The sequence below is a fragment of the Chinchilla lanigera genome, unplaced genomic scaffold, assembly GCF_000276665.1.
Source record: "Chinchilla lanigera isolate Chin_1 unplaced genomic scaffold, ChiLan1.0 scaffold00056, whole genome shotgun sequence".
In the NCBI taxonomy this organism is placed as follows: domain Eukaryota; kingdom Metazoa; phylum Chordata; class Mammalia; order Rodentia; family Chinchillidae; genus Chinchilla; species Chinchilla lanigera.
This window is the reverse complement of record NW_004955457.1, coordinates 8,375,401-8,396,200: the sequence shown is the minus strand read 5'-3', so window position 1 is coordinate 8,396,200 and position 20,800 is coordinate 8,375,401. Positions and strand designations below refer to the sequence as shown.

Genomic DNA, 20,800 nt, shown 5'->3' with positions numbered 1-20,800 from the left:
TTCAGCCTGTCTGTTATGGGACAATAGGACAATCTACTATAATATGTTTTTTAAATAACCTCAACATTCACATATATGAGAAGCTAAGAATCATTTTAGTATCATTCAAAGAAATGTGTCATATTTTGCTTTCCATGAAAATTTAAATTTGCAGGTCATTACTTGGATATTAGAGAACCACACTCTGAGACGTGTTCTAAGTTTTGAAGTTTAACTGTGTGGTATCTTTTGTGTCTGTTAAATTCATAATTTTTCCTGGTCACTATGAAAAATATGAGTGCATGGGCTGAAAAACTGTACCTCATTCAACCAGAAGGAGGCCTTGTATGGAGTCAGAATTTTAGTGTCAGTCACGTGTGCCTCACTCCATGTGTGCTCTTGTCCCCAGGGCCGCTGCTACAATGGCGAGTGCAAGACCAGGGACAACCAGTGTCAGTACATCTGGGGCACAAGTAGGTTGCGCCTTCCTTCTTGATGATCACATGTTCTGCTTCCTGTACCTTGTACTTCTCTTTCAGCCTGCCTGACAAAATTGCACAGCTTATAGTGATTTAAAGAAATCTAGAAAAGAGTGAGAATAAAGAGAACTGTGACTCCTAGTCACACAATCTATACAGCTCAGTAGTGTAGTGCAGGAGAGGCATGGTTTGATCCCCAGCCTCCCCTGCCAAATAATAATAACACAAAAACTATAGAAAACAACCTCTCAAGGTGAGGATTTGTCATTGGAACTGAAGAGTGTTGCTCAGTGATATTCATCGTACAGCTCCTTGCAAGATTTGCTTTGTGCCTTGTCTTTAATATTTACCCTCTTTACCCTCTTACCCATTAGTTTTCTGTTCTTTTAACCTAGGAAAATACTAGGCTTTTTAAAAAAAATTCTGCCATTCGGTATCTCAGTTCTGCAAGTTCTTGCTAAGGAGTAGATATGTACACGATCATAAATCTCGGAGCATTTCCTAAATGTTAACACACATCCTGTCTTTCTGACATTTACCATGCCTCACCAATGGCTTTAGTTCACAAGGACCAGACAGGAAGCTTGAGACATGGGTCTGCCTTGCTGCTGAAGCTAGGTGCCCTCAAAGGGAAAGAAGAAAGCACACAAAAGCAAAGAGCCTCTGGCATAAGCCATTTCAGTGTTTGGCAAATGTCATTAACTGTTTTGATAGAAGAAAGATCATTCCATGCTTCGGTTTTGATAGAAGAAAGATCACTGAGATACATGGTCTTTTAAAAGATTTAAATATCAAAACCCAATTACCGATATAAAATCTCAGTGGGCTAAGACTTTATAATTAATCTTCTACTATTAATATAAAACAGGATTAATAATGTTTATAAGTGTTCTGTGTGTCACTTCACCGGTTCTTACTGATGAGCCTTACAAAAACTGCCCATCCTCAAACCCACTCACAAGAACTGGCAAGACATTTGTTTCGCACATTAAACGTAATATGCTGGAGTTTTTTGAGTTAATTCACAAGAACTATTTGTTAAATTTTCCAGGATTTGATAAGCCAGTGTATGCCATATTAATAGCTTCAAATTAGCCCTTCAAATTAGCCCTTCAAATTAATACCTTCAAATTAGTGGTATTTACACCATAGAAATTGGCAAATGCTACATGTCAGGAATTTTTTTTCCCTAGAGAAGTTATTGAAACATATTGTAGCATCTTACTGGTTACGGATAACAAAAAGATCTAAAGTTAGTTTTCTTCTCTTGCCTGTCTGCTAAAGAGGCTGCAGGGTCTGACAAGTTCTGCTATGAAAAACTGAACACAGAAGGCACTGAGAAGGGCAACTGCGGGAAGGATGGAGACCGATGGATCCAGTGCAGCAAACAGTGAGTGGGAAGCCCAGATGCAAATGCAGGCTGAGGCCAAATAAATGCTGCTTCTGTTTAATAAATGCCCAGTATTAAAAAATTTAAAAAGTGTATTTTAAGAATATTTTGGCATAGGTAGAGCCAAATGACAGCAGACTAACCTGTCATCCTTTCTGGAGAAGTCAGAAAATTTATCATATGCTATATGTCACTTGATTCTTCTTTTCTTCTTCTTTTTTTTTTTATTTTAAAGAGTAAAAGAAGGATAACATAATAATAGGGGGGACTTAGCAAATTACAGACAAAATGGTAGGAAATTATCAATGGTTATTGTTTTATATATTGTTATCTACAAAATAGTTTCTCAGGAAAACAAATAGACAAATAATAGTGAGTTAGAGACAAAAGAGGTAGGAGATTATCAAGAGTTGTTGTACTATACTTTGGTATCTTCAAAGTGGCTTCTAAAGAAAATAAATAGAGCTATACATGAGTGACCTATTGAAAAATCATTAACTATTCTCAATGGTTGTTGTAGGAAACACATAATAATAAACATACATCCATTTATGAAATAGGATAGGAACATTACAAACTTTACACAGTTATGGATAGATTAGTAGGAAAATATCAATGGCTGCTGTAATACATGGTGGTATCTTCAAAGTGGTTTCTCAGGAAGACAGAGATATGCAAGAAGGATCTAATAAGTAGTTACAGCCTAAGGGTTGTCAAAAATAGCATATTACCTCCTCACCAGTGACTCCTTTCACTGAGGTATGATGGCTGGAAGGAAGGCCAGGATTGAAAAGAAGGACTGAGAGACTTGCACCTGTGTCTAGCAACAGGCTGTTTTCTTGTTCCTCCATAGTCATGATTACCCAGGACTCCTCAATGGAGATGACTGTCTGGCCAGAGGGAGAAGGCAGAGCATGCCACAAGCCCTCTCATTCCTGTTGGACTAACTGGTGGCATGGGTCTGAGCTCTGGGGCCTCCACCTCAGAGGGCAGACCGATCTCCAGTGGTCTCCTTTGCATCCAGGGCATGGCCCATGGGGCCTCCCAGGACAGTTCCTCTTGAGGTGGCCTGGCTTTTAACCGTGGTAGCAGATGAATGCAGTTGTCGAGTTCTTCTTGGGGCCCCGGGAATCAGACCTGGGATCTGTTTCTCTTAGTGGTGCAGCAAAAGCAGCTGCTTTTTCTCGGTCTCTTTGTTTTCTCTCCTTGGCCTCCTCCTCATCATGGCTATAGAATGCTGAGGAGGTAATTCTTACTTACATCTCAAGTGAGCTGTCTGGGGTGAAAGCTATTCTTTGTAGCTTTTTCTCTCCAGCTTCCCATTGCTTTGGGACCCCATTGATTCTTCTTTTCAAGAAATATTTTTTGAATAAGTATTATGAATGACTATTAGGTTTTAATTCTCTACTTTTGCTAGAATACAGAGTTGAAAAAGTAAATTATGTAGACAGTGGATATTTTGGAGCTTCCTCAAAGTAAGATAATACTATATTGTATTAGCCACTTCTTCATTGCTAGGACAAAATATCTGACATCCATAACTTAAAGGAGGAGGATTTTATTTGGCTCACAGTCTCAGAGGGTTTAGTCCATGTCTGTCTGGCTCCAAGGCAGAAATGACATGGTAGAAGGACCTGGTGGAGAAAAGTTGCTCAAACGATGGCAGCCAGGAAGCATAACAGGGGAAGGGTGCCATTGAGAGATATGCTGACTAAAACCATGCCCCTAGTGACCCAACTCTAATGTACCCTACTTCCTAATAACACCTTCAACTCTAACATCAATGAACTCATCTACTGATGTGTACAGTGCCCCATGATCCAATCACTTATTCAGGAGTCATTTAATGGAGTCAAGTAACAAAAGTATGTTAACCATGCCATACATTGTTACTCATTTCACAAATGGGGACCCTTTTGATATTAGTCACCTGATATCTATAGTAGAAACTTTTCCCTGCTAAAAAGCACCTTGTTGGTGCATATTGAAAAATATACTTATACAGGAAAATGAGATTTTTTCAGAGAATATTGGTTTCATTTTTCTTTGGTTGGTTGAGGAAAGTTAGAGTTGTGGTTAGGTAGTTTATTCTGGTTAATGTAGTGCGTTGGGACTATGGAACCATTTAATTATCAGTCAGAGGTCCTTTGTTTTCTTCCCATAGCAACGAGGCTCTTTCTCCCTATTTCAACACAGCAAGGATTTAAGGGAGGTTTGTTTTTCTAGTTAATTGTCTCTGTGCTATACTTTAAGAAACCTTGCAATTGCGTTTGATGGTGGAAGAGGCCTTAGAAGGCCTTTGATGGTGGAAGAGGCCTTAGAAGGCAAAAATCTTTAAGTATAATTTCTTTAAAATTAAAAGTAGAAGAGGACAGAACTTCCCATCTGATGTCTTACAAGTGAAGCGTAGATGTTCCAAGGTGTTGATGCTCAGTTACTGAGGTACTAGGAAGTAGGAAAGGCTGAAGTAGTCTAAATCGGTGGGTTGGGCCACTTTGAATTGGATTAGCTTTGTTCATTAGCTTCATGTCTTAGAAAAATTTGGTCATTCCTCTGTATCTCTGTAACTTTAATAAATTTGGGAGGCATTGGGCCAGATGATGGTGAATGAGATCTTCTGAATATCTGATAATAGAATATTCAATCCCTAGTGAGTTAAGGAAAATTAGTGTGTGCTTTTGTAACCTTAAAAATTGTGAAATATAATATATAAACTGAAAAATGAATAACACACGAGTATACTTTCATTCAAATATTTATCATGTGAATTCCCATGCAATTCCTACCTGGGTCAAGAGCTAGAATGTGACAGCATCCCACAAATAATGTCTCCTTCCCCATGTCAACTCCCCCGCTCTCTTGGAGGTCCCTTCACCCTGACTTGTGTGAAAATGACTTTCTTGCTTTTCTATAGTTTTATTTCCTAAGTTTTCATCCCCAATGCTTCTGCATTATTTTATATTTTGCTTCTGAAGTTCAGTCTTTTAAGAGTTTTCCCACTGTTCAGCATTTTCAGAGTTTTTCACAATATGCTCTTACTTTTATTGTCCTTTATTTTCCTTTTGTTCACACATATGTGAACACACTGCAGCTTAGTGCTCTATTCTATGTTGATGGACATTTGGTTTATTTCTCTGTGTTGCTCATTAGGAACTATATTGCTGCCAGCATTTTTCTATATGTAACTTAGTGCACATTTCCCTTAGGTCTGTACCCAGCAGAAAATGCTAAGTCATAGGGAGTGAATATTTTCAGTGTTAAATTGTTTTTGAAAAATGAGGTGAAAATCCAGCCATCAGTCATACAGATATTAAAATTTGTTGTACCACCTTCTCACTAATACTTGATCTTACCAGGTCATTTACTTCTATCTTTTATGGGAGTGTGAATATTATCATTGTAATTTGCATTCCCAGGTTCTAAATGGAATTTAGCACATTTTGATACATTTATCAGACACTGATTCCCTTTTTAGTGAAGTAATATTTCCATTCTGTACCCATTTTTAAAGAGTCATTGTTTACTGAACCAGTAGAGCGGAAGTAGGCATCCTCATGGTGGGTGAGTCATATAATGACGTCCTCATGGACGCAGACAATTTCTGCTCTCTATTCTATAACCCTTGGATTGCTAATTTTGTCCTGATGCTTGTGAAGTCATGATCGTAAAGTAGATGCAAAAACTGCATATTCACAGGAAGAAAGTAGTGGTAGGTACAAAAGGTTTTTCTCTTGTTAGGCTTTAAACTTTTATCCAGTAATAAAACCAGTAAGCAGTTCACCAGCAGAATTGATCTCATATCACTGTAGCTCTGCCTGCTTTTATCTCGAGACTGGGGAGGAGGGAGGCACAGGAAGCTTGTGTAGGAAGTGGAAGCTCCACGACTAGCTGAGCTCGGTCATAGTCCATCTTCAGGGCTGTGTGCTTCACTGCCCTAAATGGAACTGTGGTCTTCCTGACAGGCAGAAGGGGTCATAACCAAGCCAAAGTATCTGAACAAATATTTTTATTTCAAAGGAAAAAACATGTTTAAACTTTATGAATATGTTTATATTCATATATATGTGAACTGAATAGTTTTGATTATTTTCACTTTGATTCCTTCTGTCTTGATCTATTTTTTCTTTTCTTTTTTTTAACATATTTAGTGATGTGTTCTGTGGGTTTTTACTTTGTACCAATCTCACTCGAGTGCCCCGCATTGGTCAACTTCACGGCGAGATCATTCCAACGTCCTTCTACCATCAAGGCCGAGTTATTGACTGCAGGTAACACACTGAATATTGGAAAACCTCATGAAACATGAGAATTACAAATTGCAAAAATCCAATCTTGAAAAAAATCAAAATTTTTCTATCAATTACAGGAGGAAAGTTGACTTCCCTTTCATATTGAGAGTCACTTAGAAAAGTATATTTTAAAAAAAGTAGTGTACTGATTTGTAAATTACATTTGCTCAAAATTATGCACGTTATTTATAGTGAGGCATTCTTTCAAATCATAATCTTAAGAATAGAACTATTAGAGGTTGAGTGTCCTTTATCACAGATTTTTGGGACCAGAAGTGTTCTGGATTTTGGGATGTTTGCTTATATATAATGAGATATCTTGGAAATTCATTTATATTTTATATATACGTGCACATATATACTTTATGCATATAGCTAAAGGTAGATTTAATTTATATTTTTAGTTTATTTTTACAAAAATAGTTTTTAATTAATATTTTAAATTTATTTTTATCAACATAGAGTATAAATTGTGCATGTTCATGGAGTTCACTGTGATGTTTGCATACAAGCACAGAACGTGCATGTCTTACATACAGCTACCTTTCTTCCATCCCCTGAACTCTTCCAGTCCCTCATAATCAGGTCCATTTTCTTTAATTTCCACATAAGAGAACATGTGGTACACAGTCAAATGTGGAATTTTCCACTTGTGGTATTATATTAGTGCTCAGATATTTTCAGATTTTGGAACATTTCTGGCTTCAGATTTTTTTGATAGAAATGTCCAGTCTGCATTCATTTTAACCCATGATTAAAATTTTTGAGCATTGAAATATGTCACAATTTGTACATAATATATATGTTTTATTTTTATGATGAAAAAAGGGTTTTAAGCTATACTTTACGTAGCATGTGTCTGGTTTACAATACAGTTTAACACATCCTCGATTATATATACAAGATATTTATTACAATAAACAGTTATCAACACACATTCCATATTCAGTTATTCTGTGAGTAAAAGACATACAGTTATGAGTTTTATTATCTTTTTAAGCTTGGGAGTCATAGTCCAAGGAAGTGTCATTCCCTTTGTAATTCTAAGATCCTACTCTCTTACTCAAAGATACTCCTGTGGTCCAGACACTTCTGGGATTCCCTTCAGAATTGCCTTCAGCATCTGCACTTTTATTTTTAGTGTCCCCAGAATGCCAAACCTTCATCTTATATGAGTAAATGAAAGATTTGGAATTGTGCAAAAGTAATTTTAATAACTGATTGACTTTCAAATTGGATAATGTCTTAGACAAATGATTGCTGTTTTCCTCTCTTTTTAAATGATTGCAGGCAGTTCTCATCCTTGGAATAAAGTTACAGTCTTCAAAATTAGTTTCTTTGCTTCACACAGTTTTCTTTGTATGTGTACATTCTCACTTATCTTCAGCAGCCTAGTTAAGTTATATTGTTATATTCTACACTAGCATATCTGTAAAATATTTAGGAAGATACTGTTAGTAATTATAGCACTGATTATCATTCAAATTCAAGTTGTTCATTTGAAATTTTAGAAATATCAGTAGAGCAGAGCTAGTTTGTTTATTTTCTCAATTATGAATAATCAAATTCTCTGAAGCAAAAATAATAATTTTCAAAATACTGTCATTTGCTGTTTTTGCTCAACATCTGCTTTTTTTTCTACAATGCCACATCTGGAAGCCTTGGAGGGCGAATGGCAGATTTGCTGCTTTTGTTCTTATTCAAGCACTCCTCCCCAGTCTTGATATTGGGTGTTGGAAAACAGTGAAGAGTGAGAACAAATGTGTGCAGATGACAGTTTTTCTTGATTAAGGAAAAGAGGAAGCAAAGCGTAGAAAGATGCCAGGAGAAACCTCTGTCCACTCATGGGATCTTCAGTTTCATAAAGAGCAAGCTCACTCATGCTGATGTTGTATTTATAATTACAGTGCTAATGGTTGTGTGGGTATCTTTCTCCTTTTAGTGGTGCTCATGTAGTTTTAGATGATGACACAGATGTGGGCTATGTGGAAGATGGCACGCCATGTGGCCCGTCCATGATGTGTTTAGATCGGAAGTGCCTACAGATTCAAGCCCTAAATATGAGCAGCTGCCCACTTGATTCCAAGGGTAAAGTCTGTTCAGGCCATGGGGTAAGTAAGCACCAGTCTTCCAGCTCAAACTCCTCTCTGCCTGAAAGTTCACTTCAGCTATTTTCCTATAGTGACTGTTGCCAGTATCTATGCACTAATTATGATTATTTTCTTAGTATTTTTATCTGCTAAGAATAAACCAGGCATTAATTTTTGTTGTTTCTCATATCACCAGCTATTTGTATTCTCCACATTTTCCAGATGTAACTTAATATCTATAGTAGGACTCTGCAGAAAAACAAAGTCAGTAGATCCATTTATCTGTCTGTCTGTCTATCTGTCTATCGATCTTTATATCTATAAAGGGAATACATTATAAGAAATTGGTTCAGATGATTATGAGGGTTGAGAAGACCCACAACTGGCTGTCTGTAAAAATGGACAACCAAACCAGACATGTACCCCTGTAATCCCAGTTATGTTTGGAAAGTGAGGCAGGAGGATTATAAATTCACTTTCTTCTTGAGTGATTTGTCAAGATCCTGCCTAGAAGTAAAATATAAAAGGGCTGGGAACCTGGCACAGAGGGAGAGCATTTGGCAAGTATGTCAAGGCCCTGGGTTAAATCTTCAGCACTGCACTTTAAAAAAAATGGAGAGCCAGGAAAGCCAATCTAAAATTCAGTCTAAATCCAAAGGCCTGAGAATTAGTAGAGCCAGTGGTATAAATCCCAGTTGTAAGGCTTGTGAATATGAGATGAGATGTTCCAGCCAAGTAGAGAAGCAGGGAAAAATGGGGCTGAATTTCTCTTCCTCTTCCTTATTCTCTCTTCAGCCTCTCAGTGGATTGAGTGATGCTCACCTGTACTGAGAAGATCCATTGAATCAATGGATGCCATTGATTCAAATGCCAGCTATATCCAGAACCGTGATCACAGTTGACAGATATGTCCAGATACAATGTGCAATTGGGCATTCCATGGCCAAGCCAAGTTTGCAGATAAAATTAATCATCCCAACATTTAAAACATGGAATAAAATGGATATGGTTCCTAAAGGAAGTAAAGACTCCATGTGGCTGTTTTGCATAATGCAAAACAAACTACCTCAGTAACTCTCGTTCGGCTACTGAGTAAGCACATGCTGATTGTGTGTGCAAGGTCACACTAGACCAGATGTTGGAACATGGATGATTCCACATGTTTATGGTCATGCTTGGGCCATTGTCAGCCGAAGAGAAAATGCTGTCTCTATCCATATCTGCCTGTATCTTTAATTCTGTGAACAAAGTGTTTTGGCAAGGCTTTCTTACTGGAAAATATAAGCATTATATCAAAAACAAGTTTTAATAGTTATTTAATAGAAAGAAAAAGTGGAAACAAAGTTTTTGTAAATAAGGAGGTGAAGAGGGTTGAAGGGAGGGGAGGGAGAGAAGGAAAAAAAAGACTTGAGATTTGTACAGGTAATAATTCACTATGATGGATGTTATGATGTATCTAAAGTGTGCCAATAAAACTAATTTAAAAATTGAAAAAATAAATTGGACTAGAAAAAAGAAGGTATTAGAAAATTGATACAGACATCAGAAATGAAAAAAAGAGAGACATGAGAAAAACTGAGAGGAATAATATAAAAGAGGCATCCTGGAATGAAGGTAAAAGTAGTGTGAAAAAGAAGTCTAGGTGGTATGGAGTAGACAGAGGAAAGGCCCAGGAACTTTGGGTCCAGACATGATCTAGAGTTTTGGGTTTGGTTGAAGCAGAGGCTCATAAACAGTACAGTACTGTGATTTAAGAGCATGGATTTGGAGGGAATCATAGGTTTGAGTGTTTTCTTTTCTTGCTATTACAGTGACTTCATATAAAATCACTTACCCTCTCTCAGCCCCCAGCATGCTGGGGTGAGGATTAAGAAAGATGCTTTATGTAAAATACTTAGCATAGGTACTTGGCACAGATTAAGTGTTCAAATCACTGGACAGGCTTTTCAGGAATTTCAGTTACTGCTGTGACAATATACAACTTAATTCACGGAAAGGTCCTAACTATTTTCCTGCCGGTCCTCCATGTTTATCTTGCTTTAAGAAGATTGGATTCAGCCATATTAGTGGTAATTGTGGTATTGAAACATTTCATAGTCAACTTCTAAATTTGATAATCATCTCTGATACCTATTTCTGAAAGTAATTCACAGGGAGAAGGGTTTAAACACCCTTCTCTTTAGCTGGCGAATGGTTAGTTATTTTATCTAAATTACAAGTCCATTCTAGTTCCACCGTCCCCAAAGAGAGGAGACCAAGGTCACTCCAAGGTCTTCAGCCTGGCTGACTGATGAAGAGCTAATCCATGGCCTGGCCGGGGTAATGGGAAGAGGCCTTGTTGGGTAGCGAAAGTGCCAACAAATGAACTTGTTGGGGCATGGTGGCTTCATGCAATGAGCTGGTGTCTTATAGCTCATGGCCTTTTATTGACAGCAGTGTCTCTTGACATTGTATAGATGTTTTTGCATACGTTTCTAGAAACAACTGTTTCTAAAAAACTACTTTGTTAAACATTTGTATACATAAACAGTATTATAAATAACACACATTTTAAAAGTTTTCTTAAAAAATGTTTTCTTCTTTTTAACCTTTACTTTTCCTACAATTAACAGAAAAAAGATACAGTTGTTTGATCTGTGTATCATTAATCCCTTGTCTATTGCTGAAAATATGGAAACTTGAAGGAAATTCCAAACGATTTGTAAAGCTTCTCTGTCCCACATTTACCCTTTACATTTATCGCCACTGTCCTGCACAGCACGGTGGAAATGCCCGGTCTCTGTTCTGCTTTCTTCACAGGTGTGCAGTAACGAAGCCACCTGCATCTGTGACTTCACGTGGGCAGGGACAGATTGCAGCATCCGGGATCCAGTTAGGAATCTTCACCCACCTAAGGATGAAGGACCTAAGGGTTTGTGTGATTTCAGTTTCAATTCATCGCATGCTGCATCCAGTCACACTAGATTGGAAAGGAGGCACATATGGATATCTATTTTTGCCATTAAAATGTGTAACTCAGAAGTAAGGATTCTGTGTCTATTGTGTTTTTAAAACTGTGTTTGAATTACCACTTAACCTAGGTTAAGAAGTAAATATACAGATACCCTTGAATCCAGTTTCGTTTCTCTCCTTTAAACATCTTCATTTTCCCATAATCACAAATATTTTTGTCTAAGCTATGCTAGTTTTCTAGTAGATGAAGTCTCTTTTTATTCCTCAATATTTGTATCCCTCCCAAGGAAGTTGTAGCCTTCCGTGCCTCCTTGAAACACTCCTTTTTGATTGGGAAGGACTTGAATTCTTAAGAGAAAACATGAATGGTCCATATTTTTGTTTTAATAGCTATGAAGAGAGAAAGTAGAGTTTTAGAATTAGGAGTCTCAGTGGCCACCTGGTACTGCCCTCTGATTGTGTGATTGAGATGCCCAGGCCCTAAGATCAGGTAACATACTAAGTTACCCAGGTAACTAGAGGTCACTCTGGGATCAGGATCCAAGAGCCTGATCTTAGACTCATGCACTCTTCCATTATATGTAGGAATAGGCTTACCCTACAGCATCTTACCCTACTCTACGTGAGAAACCAAGAAATACTAGAACCAAATTTTGCGTGTATGGTTCTGGGGATTGAACCCTGGACCTTCACACTGAGCTATGTCCCCAGCCCTCTTTTCTTTATACTTTTTGAGACAAGGTCTTGCTGCTAAGTCACTGCTGGGCTGAAATCTTGCAGTTTTCCTGCCTTGGCCTCATAGAGTTTTGGTATTACAGACATGTGCCACCATGTCCAGCCAGGATTAACTTCTAAATAGAGTCATGACATTGCACATCAGCTTCTTTTTCACAATACTCCTCTCAGTAGTTTCTAAATAACTGCCATACTTTTCCCCTTCAAGTAGAAAAGCACACACAGGAATAATATCACGTTGATCAGCTTTGTTTTGGGTAAAAGCTCATTTAAATTAACTGCACTTTAGTATAGTCTGTATAGGAAAATATGACTCCATAAACAGAGAAAGTTTGGTAGCTGGAGTGCCTGAAGAGATTTGGGCTAGTTCGGATGCATGCGAATTGTTCTGTGACGGTTGGTGTGACTAAACACATTTCATGAATTTGCTTAATATGTCCAAAATATTAAAATTCTGTATAAGAGGCATTATCATTATCACACTTGTCCCAAGAAAAGTTAGCTTTGGGGATGTAAAGCAAACAGTGTGTGCTGGAAGAGAGGGTACTACCTTCTGTTTTGTTTTCTCCTATTTAATATGGTGGCATTCTAAATTGTCTTTAAGGGAAAAACCTTTTTTGATTATTCAAGTCATACATATTTGTTGTAGGAAAGTTTCTAGAGCAGTAAAATTACTCATTATAGAAAATGCAGAAAAGATTTAAAAAGCAGTAATAATCATCCTTAATTTCATAACTCATAGGTAATGAATATAAGCATTTTGGTGTATTTTTTTCCTGTTGCAAGTTTTTCTTTTTTATTTATTCTTAGAGAAGACAATGAATCATTAGAATAAAGGCATCCACTGGTATCAATATTATTAAAATTCTTCTAAATTTCAATAATGTTGATTAAATTGAAAAGAAGTCATTCATTAATATAAGTGAAGATCAGTCATGTAGATTTCCAAAAAAACCAAGCAGGTTTAGTATAACTAAATAATAGTTTAGTCAGTAATGATTATTTTTCGCTTTTCAACTTTGTAGAAAAATCAATATACTCGTGAAATGGGAAAGAATAGAAATCAAACATTCAAAGTTGTGTTGATTTTAGAATTTTATTTTTAACATTCTGGTTAAAAGAAGTTGTAAAGAGAATGCACTTTGTTTTTATTTTTATCCCTTTATTGATGGTCTGGAATTTAAGACAGTGTATCTCTGGCACATAGTGCACAGTCACTAAATATTTTATTACTTCCTTTTGAGAATATAGAAAAGAAATGCAGTGCCACATGTTAGTGCTGATTTTAAGTTTATTCATATCTGTTCGCTGTTCAGGTAATGAGCTCACAATATCCATGCAACAGTCCTGTTTTGACTATAGGTTCTGCAGTGATTGAGGTTCCAAGGTTTTCTCAGTAACTGCACACTGTATCTTGTTTCTCAAGATCTGATTGGTTTGGTGGCACTTGCTTTATGCAGCACAGGGTCTGGGCCTGCTCCAGTGCTCGCCACATATAAGAGGCACTCGTAAGATCTGGCTAGTCATACCCACAGGTGAACATGTTCTGTACAGATGCAGTGAGAGGGTATCACAAATACTTGTACTTCATGCGCTTTCTTGATATGCAGAAAAACTGAAGAAACATAAAAAAAATGTTTCTTATTTTAAAAAATCACGAATCTGGGCATTAATTTGCACAAAGCAGCCTTTTGGATCAAGATCAAATTAGCAAAAATAAAGCTGAATTCTGTGACTCCTTTCTATCAAATCATTATATTGTGATTTGGGAGTGTCTAAAAGGAACTGATACATTTCTGATATTTCTTTTTAATTATAAGTTCCTGGAAGAATAAGAAATTCAATTTCTTCATTGGGGTAGAGATGCAAAACCTCCGGGTAGTCATTGCACGTACTAAGCTTGTTCATGGTAGACCCAGAGTACAGCCTGCTGGGATAGCACTCCAACTTTTCAAACAAATTAGCGAAAGACAAGAAATAGGATCTTGAAGCACAAATGTGATAAATAAGAATTATCTTCCTTTTTTGTAGTGATGGAAATTGAACTCAGGGCCCCATACCTTGCTAGCCAGGTGCTCTACCACTGAGCTACCCCACCAGGCTCCTGAGTAAGGATTTTCAAGAAGATTTTCTGTTGCATATTACTTCCTTCATTTTTCTGCATTGTCATTTATCCCATATGTAAACGTTCTTTTGTCCCTCTTCTCCCAACTTGTTTCACTGGAATCACTGAAAGAAGTTATTTGCTAGAAGGATAGAATACATTTTAACTCTGTTCAAAAGAATTTTTGCACAGTGATTCTAGTGGAGTACAGTGGAACATCTCTCATTTGAGCCTATCATGGCATCATCACATGAGGAGGAGAAGAAACTGGATCATAAAAACATTTGCAGTGATATACGTGTGGGCAGAGTCAATGCTCTTAGGAAGCCTTGGCCAGGTCCTTCTAACAAGACCGTTGTCATCAGATCAGAGATAAAAAGAGCCCTTGAGGCAGTTCAGTCCAGCCCCATTGTTTTATAAATGAGAAAACTAACTTAATTATCAGGCTTAACATCTAATTAGTGAGAGCCAAAAATAAAATTTAATCACCTGAGCTTGAGCCCAGTGTTTTCTCTTTTCTGTTATTCCTACAGCTTCATTGAAAGCTGAATTAAGCTATTCTGCTAGCTCTTTGTGTACAGTGGAGAGTAGACACAGTGAATGCAAGGGCCAGGGATATAGCTCAGTGGCACAGTGCCTTGCTTGGTGAGTGCAAGGTCCTGAGTTCAATTCCTGGCACCAAAAAAAAAAGAAAGAGTGAAACCAGGCAATGATTAAGCTTATTCACTGGTCAATTACTTGTCATTGACACTGAATATGGAATTAAAGAAAAAATGTTATATTATTAGAATTTAGGATTTTGAACGCAATGTTTTCTACATTTTAATAATTACTTAATGAGTATGATTTAGTGTTTACATTTACCTTTAGCATGTGTCCTTTTGATGACTTTGTGTGTGTACAAATCTTTGATTTTATGGTTCACATTATTAGATATGAGGTACCATGGTTATCATATGTGATTGTGTTTGTAAATAACCTGATCATTTTTCTCATTAGTCAAGATCTCACCAATAACTTAAGGAATTACCACGTTTTAAAATATTTTAGTAACTGTGAGTTTGAGTACAGAAAAATTATTTTCATTGAAAGCGTACTTTGAAATAACGTTCTTTTTTTTTGTGAATATAACCCAGAACCTCATGCATGCTAGGCAAGTGTTGTAACACTGAGCTCTACCACCAGCCCCTGACATAATATTCTTTTTTTTTGTTTGTTTTTGTTTTTGTTTTTCTCCGGTACCGGGAACCGAACTCACGACCTTGCGCTTGCCAGGCAGGCGCTTTTGCCGCTGAGCTAAATCCCCAGCCCCCTGACATAATATTCTTAATGAAATAAGAATCCATTCAGACATTTGTCCTAGTGTATTAAAAAAGGACTTTACTCTTTTAATTTCATGGAAAACAGTAAGGAGATCAAAGATATGTCTAATATATTGAAATGTGGAGCAAGATAAAATATCTGATTGTAATAATAGTATTATACTATTAAGTATAATAAGTTTATTTAACATTATTTCTCATCCTAAGTTTTAGTGCGATAAATTCTTGCAGAAAGAGCTTTGGTCTATGAAGACCAGTGATAGCTTTGTTGCCTCTTGCCTCTGAAACATTAAGGGACACAGGATTTTAGCCACATTTGGCATTGAAATTACATGAGTGAAATAGTGTGCTGTTTCAGAAACTCAAAGAAAACAGCCAGTTGGTCTCAAAAGAGCATAATCTCTGAATATCTGAAACATGACTCTTCCATGGAGGAAGTCTATATAGAGAGAATCTTAGAAAAGGGAAAATCTATAGTTTATATTTTGAGATTACATGCAGATCAACAATTCCACCTTTTAGTACAACTCAGGGAAAAGGGAGCAAGGGTAAAGATTATAAACCCATAACTGAAATAAATATAAAAACATACTGCCAGGTGATGAACAGGGTCCACAAGACACATTACAATGAAAGGTGACAGTGTCAGAGAGAAAGTTAAATTCCTGACATGGGAATTATGCTGCTAACCGGAAACAGTAAGAGCTCTGTCTTCAGGTTTGGTAGGATGAGAAGAAAAATAAGGTATATCGTCACGTGTTCAGCATAATACCTGGGAGGGGATAAAATGAAGTTAGTAGATAACGAATAAATGAGTAAGTGAACAAAAAAAATACAATTACATAATAACTACATACTGAAGTAAACCTACATCATAGGCCCCCACAGGTCCAGGATAAATTCCATGTAGCTGTGAAAAGCAGCTACAATCTCCATTCTCAAGTATGCCTACTCTAAAAACCTGCCCATCCGAAGGCCGCTCGATTACTTCAGCCAAATTAAAAACATGCTGAGCCAGCACTAAAGAGGTAATTCTGTTCCATATCCTGACACAGAATCCAATCCAATGGATCTTCTATAGTTTTTATTGAACCAGAACTAAAAGTAGCAAGAGGTAGGGAGAGGAGGTGGTGGGGCATTTCTGAAAAAGCTATTTTTTTCAGCTTTCTTTTATCCTCCTCTGTGTTAGGAATACTTAGCAGTTAAGAATTTGAAGGTAGTTACTCTCTCCCAGTGGAGGTTGCAGACTGTATCTGTTTAAGTATCTGGAGAAATTTCTTATTCCTGGACTGAGCCCACTGTGGGGTGGGCTGCCCAATGGTCTTGTTTCCACATGAGAAATTATATCATAGCACATGCAAAAGCCTTTTTAAAAATATTTTTCATCTTTCGTAGTTATAACTTAAAAAATTAACAGACCTTCATTTAGGGTCCACTTTATGTTTTTCCTACAATTTGGCAGATATAGTTTATGTAAAAATTGAAGAGCTGATAGGACTCTTTCATCTGCTTCTGCTCTGCCGCTAATGGGTACGTCTTAAGCTGAAAAAGTTGTAAAATAATGTGCTTTAGTTCATTTAGTGTTCTGAAAAGAATGGTTTTTAAGGTCCTAAGCAATGGAAGTTTATATTTGGTGTACCTTTCCATCCCAGTATTGGCCTCTATAATTTGAAAATCTGCACTGTAGTTTGGATTGGTTTGAACTGTAATGTATTGTCACATTTGGAAAAAATTACCCCTCCTTTTTATGCGAGTGAACACATTCAGTAGACTTGTTTTGTTTTTTTTGTTGTGTCTACTGTCTCTTTTTGTTTGCTTTTAGGACAACTCCAGTTGTGCCTAGTTAGTAACACGAGCCTGTCACTCGTATTATCTTTGACAAAGTGCAGTTATTGTGCATTGCTCAACAGGGTTAGAGACCCAAGTTCTCTCTCTTCCTAAGGGGAAGGTTTGTTAAGAAGGTCAGGCGATCTGAGTGTATGTCTCAGTAGTTGGGCTCTTGCCTAGCATGCTCAAGGTCCTGGGTTCAGTCCCCAGTCCTGCAGGAAAGAGAGGTTAATGAGCTCAATAAAAAACCTTAAAAAACTGTGACTTTGAGTTTCCGTTCTGGTTGTTTGTTTTGTTTTAGTGTTTCTTGGCACACGATTTGTGTGAAGCTAATCTCTGTTTTCATGGATGAGGTGAGGTGATTGAAGGTAGAACTGTTGATTTGCATAGGAGATAAGTGACTATGCATCCACACGTCCGTGCAATCACAAACACAACCCTAAATAATCTGCCTTCCTCCTTTAATACCAAACTCTGTGTCACCCATGTAGAGAAAACATCAGGGCCCGCTACTCATGTCAGCCTTTTTTCTGGCACGGTATTTGGAAGCTGTGGTCTCCTGCTCGGCAGACATCGACGTCTTGGTGGTCTGTGCATGTGGTGTAGTTTTCCAGTGACCCTAATGTTCCGTCTATGCATGGCTGTAGCAAGAAACTAAGTGTCCACATTCCACGACAGAAATCCAGAACTGGGCAGAGTAGTTGAGTTCTTCTTTGCAATAACATCCCACACAAGATACACTTCATTTTAAAGCTACAGTTTTAAATTTTTAAGGATTTTCACAAAACTGAATGAGGTATTCTGAATTTTGAAAACATATTAGGTAAACTTTATAGTTTAAGAACTTTGTGAAAGATGTATCTGTGATTCATCACTTTTGTCATTAGATTTGCTATTATGCAATTTAAATTACATTTTAGTTTTTATCTCACACCTGGTAGGAACTGCGACTCAAACTGGATCATTTTTGTGTTTAAATGTATTTATAAGAGTTTGTATTTTAAAGTATGTGAAGTTTGAAGGTAAATTCAAATTTATTCTCAAATATCTTTAAAGTATCTGCCAATCTTAATTTCAAACCTTGGAAAACATTTCCATATTTAACTTACTTTTAAAATATTTCCTAAAAAGAATGTTCTGTATGTCAGTGAAATCAGTGTGTTGTTTTCCTCTGTTAAAAAAAAATCTCCATTTTCCCTCCGCACAGTGAGCATGGCCACAAGCAGGCTCATAGGGGCTGTGGCCGGCACCATTCTGGCCCTGGGGGTGATTTTTGGAGGCACAGGGTGGGGAATAGAGTAAGCATCCTTCTGCGTTTCAGAGTGTTTTTGTTTGGTGTCTGGTGTGCAAGGCGATGCTTGGTACCCGACCCTTCCGTGTTTCGTCCTGTTGACCGTGTTTCCTGTGCTGGTACAATTTGTGGTGTGGTTTGGATGTGTTTGTGTCCTGTGGTTTTCTGTGCAATGTAGAACCTTCTCCTGTCTGGAACAATGTGGGGCATAAAACAACACTGTGCTTGTGTCCTATTCGCAAGTAAGGCAGTAGTCCAAAACTTCCAGTGCTCCTCCACTGGTAAAAGTCATTTTACAATTATAAACCTTTAAAAAATTTCAAACTATTTATTGGCAAATATGCTTTTTTTTTTTAAGAGCAGAATATATTTATTGAGGGAAAGAAAGCTTCTGTCCGAGAGACAGAGACAGAAGGGAGGCCTGAGTGGGTTGCCCACAAATATGTTTTTATATGAATGTTTTCTTTGAATTGTTATAACGAATTTATTCTGCACCAGTCAAATAAGTCCATGTATACAATTAGGAATTATCAACAGCTATTAAAAGATAATAAAAATTATAGCCATTTCATATGTTCTCCATTTCTTTAGAATAATGTAAGAGGCTTTAGCTCAATTTTTAAAAAGAAAATATTTAGGATATTACATGTGTTTTTTCATGTAAAATAGGCTATTAATTCAGGTTGAAGTTTAAATATTTGGGAGCCAGGAGCAGAAAGAATCAAAATATTTAATCTGGACCTGGACAATCTTAAGTGAATGGCTGCAGTTCATCTGGTGTTTTGTCTTAAAAGTGTCCAGTGTAAAAATAAGGGTGATGAGTGCCACTTGCCCCTTAAGCCTGCTGCCTTTCTTTAGGTGGCTCTGTACTTGACCCACATCCTCAGAGTAGCTGTCCATTCTCTATGGGATACTACTGAGTGAGATTGCTCAACTGTAGGCTAAAAGTTTATCAGAATTTCTTCCAGTCTAGTTGTAGAGAGAGCATTTACAAATGGCAGAATTACCTCTTTACACATTCTCCTCCTGTATTTACTCTGCTAGTGATGTGATAACATTCATAGTAGGCCAGAATTGAAGTAGTAGTGTCTTAAGGATCACCGGATACCCTTTACTTGATCAGCCCAAATCATGGCATGATAATAGTAATAGACATGGTCACGCTTGGTGCCATTGATTGCAACACGTAGGCTCTCTTCCTGCATTCTTGGAGTTGGCAGATCCAGGCAGCAAGATAGCATTATGAGGGGAGCAGGTGACAGGTCATCCTTTGTGCTGAACATGGCATGAGTTTTTCCTCCTCTAGACGGAAGGACTTTGACCAGCCTTGGATCTTTTATCTTATATCCCATCAGAATGGACTATGAACCTAGTAGCCCAGGAGAAATAGAAATACTGGAAAAGAGATTTTGTTTCTCTTTACTGGTTAGGAATAAAGTACCAGATAGAGATAAAATATTTAGATATAACAAGAACTTGGTCAGTAAAATTTTACCTTAGGGCTCTTGGCTAGATTATTTAAAGCAGTAAACATTTTTTCCCGTGAGACAGTTCTATCCAAATGTTTATGTGAACTTCCTCAGAAAAAGAAAGGCATTTTCTAAAGACCACCCCGGTGTGGTTATATATCGCTTATCGACCATAACTTTGGTGTCCTGAAATATGCTAATGGAAGGGATGAATCTTAATGGTCCTTCCGTGGAGCCATAGAGATGGGCAAAACAAAAAATGTTGTATGACGTAGTCCTCCTTGTCAGCGTTCATTTCCATCCATTCTTTTCCGGTGTTGTTGGTTTCTTGCTATTTCTGTTTGTCACAGGTAAGTTTGTATAAGTGTGTAAATATTTTTCATAAAAAATTTATTATTACCATTCTTGTTTTATGGACTTTTTACCTACTAGTTTATTTCTTTTTTCCTTCCAATTCCACACTTTTTTCATGATTGCTAAGTATAGTTTTCTAAAAAATAAAATTCAACAACTACACTATAGATTGTCTTAACACTTCTTGCTTTAACTGACAGTGCCATGTTCATTTGATCACTAAAGAGTCCATGGACAGATTTAATTTTTTTTTCTGATCTCTACTTCTCAGTTTATAACTGTAAATCAGAAATTATTTTTCATGTAGTGAGCCTAGCCCCAGTGGGTCTTTTCTGAGGTACTAAGTACAAATTGTCCAAAGTTCAGAGTGTGTACATGGTAATGGAAATATTTTCCACAATTCAAAACGTGATCCTCTATTGAAATGTGGGAAGGAATATATGTAAATGGAATAAAGTTTCATCAGAACAAGGATTACCAAAGATTCCTTAAAGGGCCAGATGAGAAAAATCATTTTGG

General features: G+C 37.1%; 1 protein-coding gene across 2 annotated transcripts in view; it reads left to right on the top strand.

The window, feature by feature from the left end:
• Adam23 (ADAM metallopeptidase domain 23) overlaps positions 1-20,800 on the top strand; it is a gene marked incomplete at its 5' end in the record, with an annotated part of 155,643 nt that overhangs the window by 122,081 nt on the left and 12,762 nt on the right. For both annotated transcript variants that reach the window (XM_013520785.1, XM_013520784.1), the window contains 5 exon segments: positions 389-452; positions 1,743-1,848; positions 5,997-6,116; positions 8,080-8,248; positions 11,027-11,138. In XM_013520785.1, the coding sequence (XP_013376239.1) occupies positions 389-452; positions 1,743-1,848; positions 5,997-6,116; positions 8,080-8,248; positions 11,027-11,138 (571 nt within the window).